We start from the raw sequence: 21,032 nt of genomic DNA, 5'->3' as shown, positions 1-21,032 counted from the left end.
GTTGTGTGGCCTGCAGCTGATTCCATTGACAGAAAAAGAACAATGGTGGCAGGTGGCCAGCACTGATTCATCTGCACCGCTGAGGTCACAAGGGAACAATAATCCAGGTCACTGGTGCCCAGCCTAAACCTGAGAGGAGATCTGAGGATGTGCTTTCAGTCAACAAGCAAAAAATGAGGGAAGAAGACAAACAGAAACACCAAATCTGTTTTCCTGACGTTGTAATATTTACCGTCTACCTATGATTGTTTTGGTGACTCAGCTGTTGCATCACCAGCGTTTAAATCTTCCCCACATCTTATTTGTGCATCTGTATGGAAGCTTGGAGCAGTTGTACTTCCTACTGTCAAATCTGGTGTGATCTCATTTTTTAAATTTGTGTTACATCCAGAATTTGTGTTGATGAACAGACGTTCCTCAACATTCCCAACTTCAACAGGATCTTCCGATTTCTGATGAAATACAAAAGGAGACGCACTAATCAGGCTTTTATTGGTTAACACTCATCAGATTTATTTTCTTTTTGCTTTTTTGATCATTTCAGACAAAGGCAACCTGCCTAAATACATTGTGAATTATTAAATTGATGGTTTCATGAATCATTTGAAGAAATCTGATCAAAACCGACATGGGTTTATGAGAAAATATAATCACACTCCCATTTTAAAGGGGCAGTATTATGTGTTTTCCAGGCTCAAAGTGTCATTTTGTAGCATATCAGCAGTCAAACTTGGTGGTAGTATGATAATATAATAGTCTTGGGTTGCTTTGTTTCTTTAGAACCTGAACGACTTGCTGTTCTTGACAGACTGGACTGAGCCAAAAAACCCAGAAGGACATTTTGGATCCATCCCTGTGGGACCTCCAGCTCAAATTAACTTGGGTTATTCAACAGAAAAATAATCAACAAAATAAAACAAAACAAAAACAGATGTTTTGGTGTGGCGGTGAAACCATCTCCAGGTTATGATGCCATAATCAGGAAGACGGGCCTGAAGTCGTCTTGAACCAGCCCTGGTGGCAGGTCATCACTTCCTGCTGTCCCAACAATATCATAACACTACAATGCATTTTGCAAAATAAATACAAATAAATCATTTATTTTGTTGCTGCAGATATAATGCTGACTAAATGTGTGTACTGTGATAAAGATCCAAGCTGGACGGAAAAGCTTATTTCCTAAGAAGTTATGTGTGCAATGCGATTTGCACTTACACAATCTGGGCACCAGGTGGAGCCAAAGAGCTGCTTTTATTTCTTTGAGGTTCATCTTTCAGTTTCGGTCTCTGTCCATCCATCCATCCATTTTCTTTACACCCTTGTCCCTCAGTGAGGTCGGGAGGGTTGCTGGTGCCTCTCCAGCTGGCGTACCGGGCGAGAGGCGGGGTCACCCTGGACAGGTCGGCAGTCTGTCGCAGGGCAACACAGAGACACACAGGACAAACAACCATGCACACACACACTCACACCTAGGGGCAATTTGGAGAAGCCAATTAACCTGACAGTCATGTTTTGGACTGTGGGAGGAAACCGGAGTACCCGGAGAAAACCCACCATGCACAGGGAGAACATGCAAACTCCATGCAGAAAGACCGGGAATCGAACCCAGAACCTCCTTGCTGCAAGGCAACAGCTCTACCAACTGCTCCACTGTGCAGCCCAGTTCCAGTCTCATTTTAACTAAATAAACTCCATGCAGAGACACAAATGTTACCTGATTATTTGAAAAACGAGAACTATTTTTTAGAAATATCTACTATAGTAAATTTGTTGTGAATAAAAACGTATCTTTTAGGTTTTAAAGCAAAAAACATAAAAAATAAACAGATACATTTTCTTTGCGTTGTTGAAAATTGTGGAAAAGTTAGTTTTACGTTTAGTTAGGTTATTTATTGCTGTTAGTATTGATGTTTAATTCTGTTTCCCCTTTAGCGTGTAAACTGTGTCTAAGTTGTTCTCATGTTTTTGTCTTTAGGTCAGTTTGCAGAATCAAGGTGTTTATTCTTCATCTGCTTTAATCATTTTCCGTAAGTCGCTTTAAGCAAAATTATATTCACTCTTTTATGGAACTTTTATATATGTTTTGAGCTTAGTCAATTTTGAGCTTCTTTGCAAAGTAAAATAAAAACCCACTTTGAAGATTTTGTCTTATTTCAAATGGTTTAAGACATTTGCAGTAGAAACCAGACCAAAAATACTTGGCAAGATTTTGTATTTTTGCAGTGTGAGAGGTTGTATCTGGGCAGAGAAAAGTAGTTCAGGATAAAACCATAGAAGCATTGTTTAAATCATTGCCAGGCCATTTACCCTGAGACATCTGTTATGTAAGATTGATAACTGATAAGGAATCATTTTATTCACTCAATGTGAGCTTTTTACTGGAGTTTTCCTTTTCTTACACTAACATACATGAAACAGGTCTTAGCTTTAGCAGCTAATGCTAAAAAAGCTGACAGTAAAGATAAATGTCTATTCTATTCTAATAGCTTTTTATGCCAAACCAAGCATTTTATTGCACAACACATAGTAGAACTGATATAGGAGGTAATAACAGATCAAAATGTCATTTGATGAGTCAAAACAATTTATTAACTTTCTCTTTTGAACACAACTAAATCAGTTATAAACTGCTTCTCTACTCTGTTTCAGTGACACAAGTACAAATGGATCATTAACACAGGGAGGGAGTGACAAAGTGACACAAATAGCTAAAACAGGAATCTGTGTGGAAACAGTCCAGGCGACGCAGACATCAGTCAAAAAAACACATTTAACTTCATCCTCTGATCAGGTACCTTGAAAAAAACAAGTTTCATAAAAATATCCAACAAACATCTGAGGGCTAAACATACTGAAGGATGTTATGTAGCTAGTACAAAATTAAATAAGGTGAAAACATAACGTGACTGCACACATTCATAAATAAAACAAATATGAAACACATTTTCAAACACGCAAAACAAATTCATTTTTCTGCACCGGCCACCAGGGGGCAGCACGAAACCTCAGCAGCAGAAGGCCGCGTCTGAACAGCCGTCCTCTAAAAACATTTATCCACTCAACCATTCAGCCAGGATTTAAATAAGTGTTGCTTCCTACTTTGAAAAGTTCTCATCTACAAAAACAAATATCTTTTTTAAATACAGCCAGTGCATTTCTTTTTAACACGCATCACAACCAGAGTAGCTGCGTTTCCATTGACCGTAGAATTGCGCAATTTGACTTGTTGAAAATTAATTAGCTTAAGGGAAACACGACAATTAAAAAAATGTATATTGATAAAGTTTTGGCGCTAAAATGAGGGGTTTTGATCATGTGACTTCGCTTTGCACGAGACACATGAGCAACAACCGGATGTTGCCACTGGCGCATAAGAAGAAGAAGAAGAAAACAACAGGAAGTAGTTGGAGGATCATGTTTTTTTTAATGACGTCGTGTGAACAAGCTTATTCATGTGGGAGTTTGATTGCGTTTCTTATTTAATAGAAACTTGAGAATTTTTTTCCAACATCAGCGTAATATTAATATTAAGTTTTGCGCACATTTTAATGGAAACACAGCCACTGTTAGTCACTAACCAAACGTTATGGGATGGGGGAAAGTTGAACTGGAAAACTGGACAAAATGCTGTCTTAGTGAACTACAGCATTAAGGTTTGGCTTCTCTGTGCAGAGAATGCTGGCATCAGGAACCAGAAGGTGTGTAGCGTATCTGTGTTGCTAGCTGACCAGCAGCTAACGCAATATTAAAAGTATTAAAACAGCAGGGGGCGCAACAAGCCCCAACCTGCACACAGAAAGATAAACCTTCTTTTTCACCCTGAAGGTCTGTAGTGTGTCTTTAACAAAACGACTATAAAGTCATACAAAGAGATGAAAAACAGCTGTCTTCAAATATACAGCATGGAGGACGCAGGGTCGTAAGCACAGCTCAGTGCTGGGGAGGGGAACATTCAAAGTCCTCCACAGTCTGAGGAGAGATTGTCGTTTCCCTTCGGAGATTGGGATACTTTGCTTGGACAACAGCAGAGTGGACAGAGTGCGTCCCGCCTGTTGGGTTTGTCTTCCTTCAGCTTTAAACTCTGCTCAGCAGAGTGGCTCTGCAAAGGAAACACACAGAGGCACGTAAGTACAGAAAGGCCAGTTAGCAACTGAACCCCGACAGCAGGATGTGACATCATAGGAGGGTAGAGTAACCAAAAATTGTGTTGAAGTAAAAGTAGCACTACTTTAACATCTTTTTACTCAAGTAAAAAGTAGCCATCCAAAAAAAAATGAGTTAAGTAAGAGTAAAAAAGTGTTTGGTAAAAAGTCCAAGTAACTGATCAAATCATCAATCATTTAATATTTAAAGATTACATCATCAGACGGAACAAAATATATAAAGGTAAGTGGAAATTGTATTTTAAAGACTAAAATGACAATTATTTATGTAAGTAAAAATTTTTTTTATCAGTTTCTTTCAATATAAAATGTGTAAAACTTTAATAAAAACTGCAGGTGTGTGTCAGTATCTGGTGATTATTATTGTTTTGGTTAAAACTTGTTGCTTTTCATTCAGTAGTTAGAAAATCCAGGAATGTTACTCAAGAAAGAGCAGCGATACTCCATATTAAAATTACTCAAAAGTAAAAAGTGCAGCGTAGAAGAAATATTCCTAAATAATGAAGGCATAATATAAGTTAACTATAACAATGATATTTATCTTTTTTTTTTAATTAGTAAAGCTGGGAGATTTTTTCTGTTAATGGCAGATAGGATACATAATAATCAGTATTGTAGCTACATTAACTATAATGTATGTAATACTGTTATTACATTCTTTGCTGTTAGTTTTATTTATGGTTAATTAATTTTTAGAAATACTACATAGTTGCAGTAGATGTATTTATTTATATTTTATTGATCATGATGAATTAAAGCAGTATTTTGGGGTTTTATTACTGGGAAACGTTGAGTTTTCTGTAATGGAAACACAGACCTCTTATTTGGAAAATTAATGTTTTACAAAATAGCCTTTTATTTTGTTTCCTTTTTAGTAATGTTGTAAATTTACCAAAATGATCTGAATCGGACTCCCATCAGTTTTAAGATTGTACTGTTTCCTGTCCACTAGGGGGCAGTGGAGCTTCACAGACGTGCTGCTCTAATACGTGGAAGGATTTCAAAAGTTATCGGCTCTTGTTACCAACACTGAGCTCAGTTACAAGTCCGGCAACAACTAGGAGTGATTATATGACCTTTGAGTCAAAATTAAAACGTCTTGTGATTTGTTCTGACCTTCTGACCTATGGATGTTGAATATTTTAATGCAGACAGATGAGTTGTTCTGCAGTATCAGAGATTCTTTGTTCTACTAAAGGAACAGGAACACCTCATCAGTCATTGGAAAACATCCTTATTGACTGATAAACTGACTGCAGAATGTGAGACTTAGACAAGAAGAGAGCGTTTTGATCAGCAGTGGAGGCGAGCGCTGGCACTGTGTGTGTGTTTACTGAGCAGTGCGAGAGGTCAGCCTCCCATCCTGACCTACATCCCTGTGGTCAGCCCGGTCGGGGGGGATGTGATTCTGTTCGCTGCGATTGAAAATCCCCACAGCGTACAGAGAGGGCGATGAGGAGGAGGAAGGTCATACACACCTCAGAGACTTCCATCTGTCCTTCTCCATGTTGTTCTCGGGACCTTCGCTCTCGTACGATGCCAGATACAGAGCTGCAGAAAATGAAAGGAAATCGTTGTGTTTTATTGATGAGCGGATTCCCAACAAGAAATAAAATCCACTTTTTTCACTTCCAGTACCGATATCTCAGGTTTAGATCCGATCGGTGCTGAATTGACTTAAAACATTTCTTTTTCTAAATGCGTACATAAATGTACTGAACTAAAAATGTATTTAGTAACTGCACCAGAACAGCACATGTATACACACCAATGGCTTCACAAGTTCAAACATTTAAAAAGCACTTCAATCTGTTCAGTTAGGAGAACAGCAAATTAAAATAAATAATAAAGAAACTGAAACTGACTAAACTGCAGCAAACCTTTTAAATTAGTGCAATTAGGAATTACAAATATAATGTAAATAATTAATAAAGTGTGATGTTGTTCAGAGCACAAATCATAGAATTAGATTATTTAATACCCGATGTAGATTTTTTAAAATTAATACTGGAATATCTAAAAGAACTGAACTGAAACCTCCAATTTCTCCTTATTTATTACCTTTGATGACCTGTGGGTGTGTTTGGTCACCAAGGGAACCAGTGACAAGTAAGAGAGCTAAAACCTGAAGCTGGACTTAAATTTTACTCCTGGAAAAACCAGTGGATGCCAAGATTAGCTTTGATATCACTTTAATTATTGAGTTCTACCCAGGTTGGACCTAAGCTTTGTTGATTACTGAGACTAAAGTTCAGCTTATGGATGTAAACATGTTTAACATGGACTAAATGATGTTTGTGAGTTCAGGGAAGTCAGTAATTCCTGAAATGATCTGCTCACCATCTTCAGTAAACACAGGCGCGGTCAGCAGGTACTGCAGGATCTTGCGGTCCTTCTCAAACGGACACTCCACTTGCTTCCAGGTCATGAACTCACTCACTTGTTTGGCGAGTTCCCAGAATTTCTGGAACATAATCATACGAGAGATTATTAGTCAAAACCTCTAACACTTTAAATAAGCCAAATGTTAAAGGAGAACACTGTAAAACACAAAATCTTGGCAACTATTTTTGTCTAATTTCTAGTCCAATTATCTTAGTACACTAGAAATAAAACAAAACTAACTTCAGACGTAACTTCTCAACAACTTTGGGAGCTTTTTTAGAATCACCAATTAAGGGAGTGTGAGTGCTAAGAAATTATTGACTATTAATAAGTTTCTTTATCTTGTTGAAAGGTTACTCGTAAGATAGTTTTAAAATCTACCAAGATATTTGCACTGGAAACTAGACTAAAATACTTTGTAAGTTCTGCAGAAACAACCTTAGCCTGACATGCTGCACCGTGTTGGCTGTTCTGAGGTGTTAATGTGTTCAAATATAGCTTTAACACATCTTAACATGGTGACAGGCAGAGTAAAAGCCTGAGCAAAGTTTCACAGGAAGGTGTGAAACCTTAAAATAACCATGTGGCAGAATGTAAGTGGAAATAATATTTGGTCAGAGTCATGTATGTTCCATGGAAACACAGCTGAAGTTCAGACATCCAGGTCCTACTTCCCTCTTCTTCTTTGGTTTTTAGGGAAGTGGTAACACATAACAGTCACTTGTTGCCATGTGAAGTAACTATTTCAATAGTTTGTGACATTAAAAAGTCAGAGTGTGGCAAAGTCTGTCGCTGGGGAAACTACCTCTGTTGTTTTTTTAGCGTTCAGGGGGAAATTTGAGTTTACCTTGAAGTTGATGAGGCCGTTCTGCAGCCGGCTGGCGCATCCCTCGTTGAGAAAGTAGATGTCTTTAATGAGCAGGCTGAAGAACGGGATGACGATCTGGAAGACAGCAGGGAGGGAACAAAGAGGGAGATTTAAGTGGGGATTTCCCTTTGATGCTTTGTTACAAACACCTGGTTTCACCTCTTATTGCAGAGCAGGTTAAACTCTAGAATGGAGCAAATCTGATCTGCAAGCACAGTTGGGTTTTGGGCCTTTTTTTTTTTTTTTTTACAAAGAAACATCTTCAAAAAATAGATTGTAAATCTTACAACGCAAATAAGGATCCAATCAACCCAGAAATGTACAAACTGTGGGCTTGTCTTCTACTGGGTTCAAAGGCTCGCAAAAGTATTCATACCCCTCGAATGTTTTGTGTGTTTTGTCACATTGCAACCTCAAACATAAACATGTCTAATTGAAATTTTATGTTAAAGACGAACCAAAAGTGTTACACAATGTTAAGTAGAAAGAAAATTATACATGATTCAAAAGATTTTCTTTTTTTTGCAAATAAAACAAATGAAAAGTGCAAAAGTATTCAGCCCCCCTGAGAAACTAACTGAAAAATTTAACCACTTAATCAGATGTTTTGAACTAAAAATCCAACAAAATAGTCAAACTTTTAATAAAAATCACACTGCATTATTTTTATCTTTTATAAAACAAAAAATCTCTGTATTCTAAGTATTTTTCTAATAAAACATATTTCTTGAAACATGTTTTAGTCTTAGTAAATCTGCAAATAATGTTTTTTTTTATTTATAGTAAAACTAAAGTAGACAGATAAAAGTAAAAAGGCACAAAAACATCTTTTAAAAAATGTTTTAAAAATATACTAGCTTTGTTTCAACTTAGCAATTTTGCTCCCGGTGGCAAAATGTCTTATTGTAAAAGGTGAATTTTCCACAGAAGAAGAAATCCCTTTGAAACATTTATAATCAAAACAACGATTTAGGTCACCGCACATCTAAACGAAGATCTGATTAATTCATGTTACACTTAAAGAGGATTTCCCTCCATTGCAGAAGACATCAGGTGATTAAACGCCACTAAGAATTAACATCCAACACTGTTTTCTCTCTTACATTAGTGGCGTCTGCAGGAAGCTGCCACACTGACCTAAAAAAGCCCCCCCAGTCTGTCACCTCTTTCCTGACTTCCCCCCACCCATCAAACATTTATGACGCCATGCTTTTAGGAGCCACCAGAGCAGCAGCAGCAGCTATCAAAAGCTGTTTGGTTTGAATTCTTTGTGTATTACACGCTTAAAATCATCCAGTCGGACGTCACGTCTGAAGCCACCACACCCTCCTTCTGTTTTTCTGTTCCCTTCTCAAAGCCTGCAGATTCGCCTCCCTTCCAGGGTGACTTCAACTGTAAACATGTTTCTGGGAAAATCTGGGAGCAGCTGACTGAACCGTGTCTCTGAGAGGTCATGAATCTGGAACACGATGATCTACGAGGATCTGCAGGGGTCGGATGATGTTTACCAGGACACACTCGTGAGCGCGCACATGTGAGCATCCTAACAAACATTCAACTCTGGGTGGGAGCAGCAAGTTTCCAGATTATTAGTCCTCAATGTTTATTTTACAGTGTAACACGGAAACGCTCATTATTTTATAGTGAGCAGGATCTAAATATGGAAGCTGGAAATAAATAAACTCGAAGGAAGGGAGGAAGAAAAGAAAGATTGAAGGCAGCAGGAAGAGAAGAAGGAAACAAGGAAGAAACCAAACAAAAACATTTTACCAGTCAGTTTATCCCATTTCTAGTGCTAAAATATGATCACACTTGAAATAATACTAAATTAACTTACAAGTAATGTTTGAGCAGGAAATAGGAGCTTGTTTAGAGTCAATATTTCGTTAGTATTGATGAAAAAGTTCTTGTTCCCTTGGCAGATTATGTCACTTACACCATGGGACAAATGTCTTGTTATAAGTGAAATAATCTGCCAAAATGTAACTTATCATAAACAAGGTTAAGAAAGTTCATGAAAGAATTACATTTTTTTTATATCAGTTTACAAATTGAAGTTAATTTGTTCTAAAGGCAAGCAGATTAAATGTTTTTCAAACATTTTAAAATCTGCATTAGAGGCGGATCCTGGAATATTCTCTGCATTCCTTTCAGTGAAACGTCGCAGAGGACTGTTGCTACACAGCCAAACATCAGACACACCAAGTCTGTTTCAGATTTGCAGTTTGCAAAACAGCAACAACGAGTCAGCAGGGAAACAAATGTTTGACGTTTCAAATCAGTAAAAGCAGCTGAAGTGGGGTTGAACTGAAGCCTCTGTTGATCTGCTGCGGTTTGAAGGTCATAAACAAACCTTCCCAACAGGAGAAGTCACCAGCAGGAACATACCAGACTGCTTGGGAACTTTCCGTTTCATGACCTCGGCCTCTCAGCCTGGAATGTTTGGATATCTTCGCTCCAAAATAACTCCGGGAGCCGCGTGGATATTGACAGAACAATCCGTCTCAGTTAATAAAATGTTCGTGAGAGGAAGCTCGAAGGAGGAGGGGACCGTCAGAGAACGCTATGTGATCTGGCAGGCGGCCATGTTGGACAGGACCCCCTCCTCTTGTGACTCGGTCACCGTGTCCACTCCGAGCTGCGCCGTTATGCAACCTCCTGACTGCGGAGGCCGAGTCGTCTGGGGATGCTGCTGGTGGCGTAAACACGGCGGGGACGCGGCGTGCAGACGCCAACCAGACACAACCAGACGTTTGTTTTTCCTTCCCTTCATAAATATATGAACTTTTTACGAAAGAGGAACGCTGGTTGAAGGAGACACAAACCCCCGTTACTCATTTAGGTAGTATCAGACTAGAACTGAAACGTTTTTTTTTTTTTATTAATCATGATTAATCGATTATTGAAGTAATCGATTAATCATGAACTGGAGAATGTACACTCAAAAAAAGGCAGTTTGCTGAAAGAACATGCATAGACCAGTATCTAGATCAAAACTCTACATATTGGTATTTATGATAAAATAAACTTTAGTTGCAGGTTCATCCTTTGCTACAAATAATTAAGGAAATAAAATGTTTATTTTCTTACTTAAAAATAATTAGATTAGTTGTTCAGTTGCATATTTTAATCTATTTCTAATGTTGTTTGAAATAGTTATAAGTGAAATGAAAATTCTGCCAAATTTGTCAAATTTCTTATTTGATTAATCAATTAATCATCAGAACAATCGATTAATCACCAGAATAATCAATAACTAAAATAATCGTTAGTTGTAGCGGAATCTCAGGCAGATGTCTGAAATGTAAATGTTAAGTCTGCAGCCCAGATGTTCAGACTTTCATGTCTGAGGCTGCTGGGTGAGTCGGATCGTTTACTCCTGCGTTTCTGGAGTAAACGTCACAAAGACTGGGGTTTGATCCCAGGTCGGGTTCTGTTGAAGCCTCACCTTCTCTCTGCTGCTGTTGGCCGTGATGGACCTCTGCGTGGCGCCTCTCAGCGCTGTTCTGTAGTTGTAGAAGTTGCTTGACGGATCCATCTGATGCTATGAAGAGGAAGACGGACACAGAGTCAGTTCAACATCTGGCGAAGACGAGAGCATAGGGTGAGCCAGCGTTTACATCTGGGGCCGATACGAACAGGAACCGAGCTAAAAAACAGGCTGAAGTTCACTGAAGTACCCAACCAACCTGAACAAAATACATATGGGGCCCACATTCACATGTTCCCATAGTTTAATAAGAGAACCCCCCGAGTTTAAAGGAGCTATAAAGTTAGCATAACTGCAGCAACTTCTGCTTGAAAGTCCAGGATTTACGGCAGTCGGGCCCAGAGGAACTAAGCAGGAAGGTAAAAGACGCTTAAAGAGGATGAATATGACTGAAGAATAAAAGCTGATCATCTCCAGTGAGACATGAAGGGAAAATAACAGCGGCATCTGAAAAGCTTTCAGGTCCTGCAGAGTCCCCGCTGACTTGTCAGATCTTTTACCAGATTGACTGACTGAGAGTGTTTGGTATTCACTCAGAGTGTTTTCCCTGCAGTGTGCAGAGCTTTCCGAGACGCGTAGGAAAGCTGAGTGATCTGCGTCTGCCTTCAACATCTGGGGGCGTCCTGGCTGCACAATCCCCTCTCTCCGTCTGCAGACTTGTCAGTTCAGCATGTTTGCTGTTAGAGCTGCTTGTTTGCTGAAAGCGTTTACTCTCAGGTTGGCTTGACTCACAAATCTGCGTGGAGTTTTCTTGTTGGTTGCAGAAATTTAAAAGTAAAGCTTTAACAATTTAAAACTTTGTCCATCATTTACGCATTTAAAACGGGGTAAAAATGAACCGCTCTTTTTGTGTTGGCATATGTGCGATCCCTGCTACGGTAAATAATGTTACTTTGATTTCAAAACACAGACATGAGCAAAAATATAAAATTAACACTTAAATTTAGTGAAAGTAAACAAGTTCTTATAGTGGGAATTACAAAAACTAATTTTCTTCATGAAAATTCACCAATTTTGAAAAAAACATAAATTTTTCAGTAAGTTTTTGTTCTAGTATGAGGTGGTTTTTCAGCTGTATCAAATTTAGCGTATTTTGAAAAACTGCAATGGAAAGACTTTGTTTTGCATCACATGAGTCACATGATCAACAACCAGATGTTACTACTGGTGGAAAAGTCGAAGAAGACGACAGGAAGCGGTAGGAGAATGATGGCGCTGCAAGATTTTAATATCTTATTGTGTAAACAAACGTATTCATGTGTGATTTTAACTGTATTTTTTCAACTTGTCAAAATATTGACAAGGTTTTATGCACATTTGAAATGGAAATCCAGCAATTGACTACGGTACATATCTTTACAAGCTTTGAGCAAGTTAGCTCATCAGGCTAGCTTCTCGGTTAGCTCAACATTAATGCCACTAGAGACTTGTCATCTGCACTTTTAAAATATAAAACATTTTAGTTTTTCAATAAGCAAGAGGAAAAGCGTGGAGCCCTTCTTTCAGATGACAGCATGCAGCAACAGGCAGGGGAGGGGCTGAACACTTTCTCTGGTGTCTCATTATAAAATTACAATTTAAGAGCAGACGTCTAATAGAAAATATTCTAATTGCATGAAATGTTGTCATTTTTGGGTGATAATCACAGGCTCACCTCTAAAATGTCGAACTTGGCCGTTTTGACTTTACTCCAGGTTTTCTTCAGCCGGGACACGGGGCTCATGTTCATCCCAGCTGCAAGGCGAGGACAAGCACAAAAACAAAAACTGAGAGAAAATCACAATGAGAGATAAAGAGATCGCACATTTAGGCCAAGATGATCGCATTCACACATGGCATTTCCCTGCTCCGCCCTTCCTCTTCTCCCCTCCCAGTCATCGTCGCTCTGCTCTGTTTTTCAGTCTTTATGTTGTTTCCTCTGATGCAGCCCGGTTACAAGGACCGAGGAACAATGAGCGTCAGCGCACGCCTCGTTTCCCCTCCCAGCACTCTGCTTCCCATATGCTAATCCCTCTGCATGTTGGAGTGTCTTACAGGTCACACTCAGAGCAGGAATGACAAAAACAGCTCCGACACGGAAAGTGGAAATCCGAAACTCGGAACCGATCCACCCAGGTTGAGTGTTATGTTTCCAAATAAAACCACAGCGGAGGAAAGTGGGATCTGACCTCGTCTTGGTAACTCCATCTAAGAACAAGGCCACCAGAAGCAGGTGTGGTAAAAACAAGCCCTTTCGTAGCTCAGATTCTGTGATTTTCAGCAGTAAACTGGGATGTTTTGGGTTTAGTTGTCTTCTTCTAATCACAAAGTCTTACCAAATATTTTTGGTCTAGTTTCTAGTGCAAATATCTTAGTTCACTTGAAATAAAACAAAACTAACATACGAGTAACTTTTCAGCAAGAAATAGGAGCTTGTTTAGAGTCAGTAAGTCCTTTACAGAGATGAAAGTTGTTTTTTTATTGGCAGATAATTTCACTTACAACAAGACATTTTTGTCAGTGTTACAAGTTAAATAATTTGCTAATGAAACTCGAACTTTTTCAGCAATATTAAAGAATTTTTGAGTTAAAAAAAGCTCTGATATCCTGATGAAAAGTTACTTTTACAGTAGTTTTTTCAAGTGTACTAATATAGACCAAACATGCTGGATAAGATTTTGTTTTTCGCTGTGATGCTCTCTTTCCATTAGTATTCAGTCTAATTTAAAACTTTTTTATCCTTCTATGACATTCAAATCACATCTGGTTGGAGCAGAACGAAACCCAGCCTCAGATTTGGTCAAGTTTAAAACTATCCTGCTTGGTAAATGAAGGTAAATAAGGATATTTCCTTCAGAGGGGAGGCAGCCTTTTGGATGAAGCACTTCAGTAATGCCTCGCCCCGGTGGTTCCCTGGAGAGGACGCGGGTGCAGACAGTTTTGCCTTTGGCACTCTGTCCGTCTCTCAGGGGAGACGAGTAGAGGACAGCTGGCACTCCAATCTTCCCTCCTCTCCATTGTGTGTCGACTCTCTCTCTGGTCAGTGTTGACCATCTGCTTTGGCTGGTTTGTTCCCAGTCCTCCTGTGATTCGGCCCCTTCCCCCTTTACTCTGGACACAAACATCCCCGTCTCTCCTCCTGCCCTGAGGCCAGGGACAGGAGCCAGATCCACTCCCCTGGTGCCGCTCAAAGAGCTGTTCGCCAGGCCCCCAGTGAGGTCAGCACAGCGCCTAAGGAGATTCACCACTAAGTGCTTTTAGACTCCTTAAAGAGATCCACTAAAACACTTTTATTGAGTCTTTTGCAGACCCCAGTTGGATCTGGGATGTCTGTTTGGTAATTGGTTCAGGCTGCACAGATGCACTGGTCGTGCAAACTAAAACGAGAAACAAAATCTAATCACTTAAGATTTGGCACAAAGAAGAAAGAGGAGTTCTCAACAATGCAGTTAAACAAAAAGCTGATTTGGGAGTAAATAAAAAATACAAACAACTCACATATGATGGCCATGAGGGAGTTAAAGTTGCCGATGTTGAAGCATTCACGTGCCACGTCGATGAAGAACTCGATGACTCGAGCTCGGTGCTTCTTCTTCACAGGCTGAGGGAAATAAAAACGTACAGAATTATGAATGGAAATTAAAAACCTGTGAGAAACGCTAAGGTCAGTTTGTATGCAGAGATTTTTACTACCATGTGTGTTTTTTCTTCATTTGTCCTGTTGTTTGTTGGGGTTTTTGAACCAATGTGACCAGAAACTAAACATAAGTTTATATTTAGTGTAGTAAACTTACAACTACAAAAAGGTACAAATTTAAATATTACGTTTTGGTTTTAACTGGTGGTAGGACATGTCAAAAATAGCTTCTTCCAAACATAAAATCAATAAAATCTTCATTTATTGTTTCTGTTTACAAGCTAGCATTAGCACTGCGGCACAGTTAGCTGCTAAATAAAGTTAGCAAAGTAGCAGTTTGTAACCATGAGCCTTTGCTTGATAAGCTGTGGAGCTTTTTGTTGCACAAATACATTAGGAGGTGTTGTTATACTGCTTGTTTTGGTATTTTTCACGGCAGCACAGCTCTGCTACATAAAACTTAACAAAGTGATGATTTAAAACAATGAGCTACTTTTTTAAAGCCTAATTGTTTGCAATTTGTTTATAAAATTTTTTCTAAATCTAGAAATTATCCTACATATAGAGTGACTTGGTTTTTGGGATTTTTACGTTTCTCTGTACAAACAAGCTAGCGTTAGCACTGCTGAGTTAATTAGTTGCTACAAAACATTAGAAAATGAGCAGTTTTATACTTCCTTGAGCCATAAATGTAAAAGTTGTGAGCATATTTAGGAATGATTCATTAATTTTCATAACTTAGAAAAACATTTTAACAGAAAATCTAATTAGTGTGACCAGCATCTGTTATAAGATATAATTTATTCAGAAAAGATTGAAAGAGAGAAAATTATTTCCACCAAATTTGCTACCAGTAACGCTACAGGGATTTGTATTTTTGCATTCTTTTAGAATAATTTCCCATTTCTGCTGCTTTCATTATCATTAATCAGGAAAACAAAGACTACAGTCTTTGCCACTCACCAAACAAATCTCTGTGGCCACCATATAACTGAGTCTGTTGAACCAGTCCACGTAGGCTTCCAGGTTGCTGGCCTTCTTGCGATCACTGAAGCAGCTCTGCAACAATAACAGGTTTCCTATTAGTGACGCTGGTAACTGCAACCTGAAACATTTCCGGATGGGTGAAATAAAGCTTATATTTGCCTTTTTCTCCTCCCTCCCAGTCAATGCATCACTGAGCAAACTAAATAAGCTCCAATCTCGCTCAACTTCACCGTGTCTCCATCAGGACAATAGTTGTCCCATGTTGCATTCAGCTTCTTTGTGTGGATTCCTCTTGATCTGATTCCACACATTCCTCTGGCCTTACGCCACTCTCCCCACCAGGCACATTTTAAATGCAAACACACACACGCATACACATGCACAAACGCCGTCATTTCTGTTTTTGAAGGGGCTTGTTGGGGGTACGAGGCAAACTGGCCACAGGCACAATGGCAGCTCTAACCCCCTCCATCAACTCGCCTTCCAAAAAAAGGGTCTGTTGCCTAGCAGCCGAACGCCAGACGAGAGCCCGCCACCCAAAACACATACCCCTTCCCAATACAAACCCTTAGGAGCAGCGGTTGCTAAGAGATGAGCTGCACATTTAATCCAGACTCTGGGATGATTTGGGGAAATAGCCAGTCAGGTGTGTGTGAGCGTGTGTGTGATTGTGAAGTGGATATTTGGTCTGCTGCTGCAGTCTGAAGCCACCTGGCCTCACTCTGACCTGCTCAGCAGACAGAAACCGTGTTGTGTCAACTCAAGATCCGTGTGGAGTGAAAACTGGAGCTTTCCAAACCAAAATAAAAAGACAGATCGGATCGGGTGCTGTGCAGACAGGGAACAAAGACTGAGTAATCTCTGGGCAGTCTTTCTTATCTGCTGGTTTATTTTTAGAAAAGCTGTTACCTTGTCATTGTCCAGAGGGTCTTTATGGACGAAAGCCTGAACAAACTCTTCAGGTCCGATGTAACTCAGTCTCTCCTGAAAGCAGAAATGAAAAAATTTGCTCCTTTAATCTTTAGATGCAACCTCCTCTATATATATTAGAAGTTTTTCTTTATTTTTGCTCAACGTTAGAGGCCTGAAACTCCAACACACTGGATTGATTCGTTGCCTGGAAATCAACAACTCTCCTCAGTAACCGATTAATATATTAGTTGACGATTATTTCAATAATCGATTAATCCAATTGATTGTTTCAACCATATTTGGCATGAGAACTTAAAGCCAGGGGTGTAACAAAATAAAAAGGGTTGTTGGAACCCAAATTATGATAATTAGCCTTGTGAGCCAAACACGCCTGGGAATCTGATGGATTTGTCCTTGACAAGGAGCCAAGAAATCTAACTGGGAAGTAAACGTCTGCGTACCAGCTCTATGTGTGTGAGCTGCTGGGCGACGGTGAAGGGGTCGTTGCAAATGGAGAGCAAGTCTCTTTGGGTCGCTGCCTGGGGTTTGGCCTTCAGCGCCGTCAGCCGCTCCGCCGCCGTGGCGTTGACCTTCACCAGCGCCTCCTCGTACTGGCTGAGCACCGTCAGCCTCCTGATCAGACCCTGGCTCATCTGCCCCACCGCCTTCTTGTACACCTGGAGCATACAGAGAAGGGAAAGGAAGGTTATTGAGAGCCTGATATCTAAAATAGACAAGGAATATTGTCTGGAACGCCAAGGATGTTGCTGTCCTGTTCTAAAGGATTTGTGTTTGCAACTTTTGGGTGGAGTAAAAGTAAAAAGTAGCTGTCCAAGAGATTAGTCAAGAGTAAAAAAGTATTTGGTAAAAAGTTTACTCAAGTTCTGAGTAACAGATCTAATTATCAATCATTTAATATTTAAAAATTACATCATAAGACGGATCAAAATATAAAGTTAAGTGGAAGATTTGGTATTTTCATTCATATAAGAAACAAAAAAAATCAGACAAAATACATTTTCTTTCAATAAACATATTAAAAGTTACTCAAGTAATTGTAATTGAGTAAAAGTAACTGGAAGTTACATAAGCCCCCATTGCCCTTTGATGGAGGGGCAGAGCTCTTGGCTCGGTAGCTCCGGGGGTCGAGAGGTCGGCCTGTTCTGAACATTTCCTGTGACTCCAAACAGACCACAGTTAGATAAGAGTTCCCTCACTGACCAAGTTCGGCCCACAAGTTGCATAAGATGAGAAGTGCATGTGTGCTTGATTCTTGTGTATTTGGAGGAAATTGCCCTGCAAAGATATTTGCACTAGAAACTAGACCAAAACAAAACTTGGTAAGGTTTCGCGTTTTTGCAGTCGAAGGTGATGGAGTTCAGTTTCCGTCGCTGGACTTTCTGCCAGTTCAGTTTTAAAATCTGATGAGGAGCCAAGATTTTGATTCAAGTGAACCCAAAATGGATTTTCTTTCTTCCTTTGAGTGCTGAAAAATTTATGTAATATTCCAAACATCCAACAAAAGATTGAACAAATATTCCGCCTCAATCTGAAAACATCGCTGCAACAGTCCACTGAACACTCGGACAACAGCGAGGAATGCCACAAGTGAAAATCGCTGCGGTGGCCACTTCAAAGTCAGCCATCTGCTGCTGCTTCTGTCCCCACCACACACAGACGACACGCTGGGCTCGGGTAAATTTAGCTGCAGATCTTGGAGGCAGCATGTTCTGCCTTTGCTGAGCAGAGGGACTCCATCACAACTATTGGTGTTACGAATGAGGGAGCCTAGCAGGAGCCCAGTGTTCGCCGACACCATGAACCCTGGCGGCGAGCCGATGCCTGCTGGCAGATGACTGCTCGCCGCCAGCCTTCACCACTGAAGCATTGCTGGTCTGCTTTTTTAATGCATTTGTTTTTTCTGGCCGCGCGGCATCACCACCTGATCTGAAGCAGACGCCAAAGTGTTTTCAGATGTTCATCCAACCAGAACTAATGAAAGAAATACTGACATCTGCATTTCATCCACAAATATAACCCGGCGTTCGACTTAGGAAGCAGTAAGAATAACTGTTTCTCACCCAGCAGTCATGACGTTTGCTTTCAACCCAACGATCTTTGACTCCTACTCCGCTGCTAACAACTGCAGTTTAAAAAGGAAAACTTTAGGGACCAGTACGAGTTCACTCATGTCTACTGCAAAAACACAAAACCTTTCCAAGTGGCAGAATGGAACCTAAATTATCCAAACTTATAATCATTATATCAGTTAAGTTTACATATTTTTACAAAAATAGGTCACAGAATATGTCACCATGTTCTGACAGTTTGGTATCAGCTGCCAGAAAATACCAGTGCTACTATTGCAGTCTGCAAAAATGCACCAATCAGAGCCAAGAGGCGTGTCTTAGCGCTGTCAATCAACCTCCTGTACCTGCTCAATGTGCTAATGGCCGAAAAACTATTCATCCAGCCTAATCTGTGGCTATGCTAGTAGCCTCAGCATTCATGACAGATTATGTTGTGGTGAACCACAAGGGCAAGCAGGACGGGTTGACCACAAGAGTGATTGACAGCGCTAAAACCCTCCTCCTGGCTCTGATTGGTTGCTTCTGACTGAATGTATGACTGCAGCTGTTACTGAGAGAGGAGAAGGTAGAGGAGCTCCAATTTTTCACAGAGTGTGTCTTATACTGTGACGTCATTAGGATAATTTGTAAAAAACATATTTTTAAAATAAAAGTTATATACTGCAGCTTTAATCTACATGTAAAAACACAAACTAGCACCAGCTGGGTAAATGGAGATCCCAGAGCTGGACTTGCTTCTTAGCTGCTGCTTCCTAATATATCCAACCAAATCCATAATGACAGCGTCAGTATGGAGATCAAGGTCCTGGTGTGTGTTCAGTGTGGTTTGGACTCAGCCTTTAGCAGATGTTCAGGGCATCTATTCTGGATCCGGGTCTGTTTTCCCAGAGCTGCAGCTCTGCACAATCTGGTTCTTACTCCGGTCAGCAGACCTGCTTGTGGTTTGGCATTTGTGCCTGGTTTTCAGAAGATTCTCTTAAATACTCCGATTGTAAAACAGATATGAAGCTACGCTCTTCTCGCTTCGGTGAAAGAACAGCTCACATTTACTGCAACAGGGATGTTTCCAGGAAACATCTGGGCGTTTCTACCACTAACATGTTTTAATCAGTTCATCACCTACGGACACGCAAACAAAACAGTTACAAACTTTTGCAGAGGCGATTTGTGTCCTACTGAAGTTTTCTCTGAAAACCTTGTTCTTCGTCACGCTGAGCAAAAAGAGAGGCCTGTGTTTGCCTGATGGCTGCAGGATATCCAGTGTCTTTGACTCTGACGGTAAATCGAATGTTCATACGCTGTTTTTCTGTTACTCAGACGTCTATGACCTTTGACACTTTTATGCACAAGTCGTTAGGATTGATCAAACACGTTCAGAAAAAAATCCAAACTCGTTTTTGGAGGGGGTTTTTTTGTTGTTGTTTTTGGAGATTTGATTTGCTGAAATAAACATCACCACAAAATTTCCCTTTGCATGTTCAAACTAGTTTAGCGATGGTCACTAATGGAAACAGTGGCAGAGAGGAGCTTCACTGTTATCTAACAGGATCTCTTTGCCACCAAGCATGAAATCCACTCATGGGAAAGAACCGAGGAAACTCGCCGCAGTTTGCTTTCTGTTTTTATTAACGCAGCTAAATGTCAGCTTCTGTTTGTCTAAAATGCAATCAAAATACGTTTATGGCCATCAAAACAAAACTGCGTCTCTGTGAGCACGACTGGACGCGTGCGGACATGTGGCAGGTTGTTTCCAGGCTTTAACAGAAAGAATCAGATACATGGAGCTGTAGACGTATCAGGTGAGGAAGCGTTGATGTTTTCAGTCTTGATCGATACTTGGTAGTATTGATGGGTCATTTGAAGCCTGTTTTTAAAGTGAGAGTTTGAAGGATTGGAGAAGTGGTTAATTAACTTCCTTTTTTAAATGTTTTTAAGTTCTGCATCTTTCTTACTCATCTTAAATCAGATAAAGTCGAAATCTTTGCATTGCATCAAATGAAAGCTGCAGTCCAGGCCTTCCAGTCTGCAGCAGCGACATGCCAACACATGTAGGTGTCCTGCATCCTGCCTGCTGCACTGAAGCTTCCCAACGCTTATAGAAAGCTGTGATTATTTTTAAAGTTGATCGGCTCTTTAAATCCGGTTATTAAATCAATTGAGACGGCAAAACCTGGCAGAAACAGAAGGTCAGCATGGAGGATCGAACTGAGGATCATCTGCATAAAGTTTCATTCATGCATTTTACTTACAGCTAAAACCACTGATGTTGCCACATTAGCTCATATATTGACTTTGTTTCACGTTATAAGCATTTCATTTCAGTTGACATTAATAATTTTAATTAGTTTTTTGTTTTAAATATTAAAATAACTTCCATGCTTTCCTCTTCTAACTCCTTTCACTTCACGCCGTCAAGTGTTATGAGGAAACCTGAAACTGCTGCCGTGTGTATTACGCAACTGGTTGTTGCTAGGTAACCAAAGATCGAGTAAGTGAGTTCATGCTAACCACCTAGCTTAGC

The 21,032-nt window shown here is 39.9% G+C and overlaps 1 protein-coding gene across 2 annotated transcripts in view; it reads right to left on the bottom strand.

The window, feature by feature from the left end:
• Nucleotides 1–3,632: 3,632 nt before the first annotated feature.
• Nucleotides 3,633–21,032, bottom strand: part of rasgef1ba (RasGEF domain family, member 1Ba) — a 79,599-nt gene continuing 62,199 nt past the window's right edge. For both annotated transcript variants that reach the window (XM_008417749.2, XM_008417750.2), the window contains 10 exons: nucleotides 16,883–17,098; nucleotides 16,419–16,493; nucleotides 15,486–15,581; nucleotides 14,384–14,486; nucleotides 12,561–12,640; nucleotides 10,865–10,960; nucleotides 7,396–7,491; nucleotides 6,504–6,627; nucleotides 5,642–5,714; nucleotides 3,633–4,099 (listed from right to left, as the gene is read on the bottom strand). In XM_008417749.2, the coding sequence (XP_008415971.1) occupies nucleotides 4,075–4,099; nucleotides 5,642–5,714; nucleotides 6,504–6,627; nucleotides 7,396–7,491; nucleotides 10,865–10,960; nucleotides 12,561–12,640; nucleotides 14,384–14,486; nucleotides 15,486–15,581; nucleotides 16,419–16,493; nucleotides 16,883–17,098 (984 nt within the window). In that variant the 3' untranslated portion in view covers nucleotides 3,633–4,074. The remainder of the gene's footprint in view (nucleotides 4,100–5,641; nucleotides 5,715–6,503; nucleotides 6,628–7,395; nucleotides 7,492–10,864; nucleotides 10,961–12,560; nucleotides 12,641–14,383; nucleotides 14,487–15,485; nucleotides 15,582–16,418; nucleotides 16,494–16,882; nucleotides 17,099–21,032) is intronic.

Source organism: Poecilia reticulata, linkage group LG9, assembly GCF_000633615.1.
Source record: "Poecilia reticulata strain Guanapo linkage group LG9, Guppy_female_1.0+MT, whole genome shotgun sequence".
NCBI classification, from domain to species: domain Eukaryota; kingdom Metazoa; phylum Chordata; class Actinopteri; order Cyprinodontiformes; family Poeciliidae; genus Poecilia; species Poecilia reticulata.
This window is presented reverse-complemented; position numbering and strand designations above follow the sequence as displayed.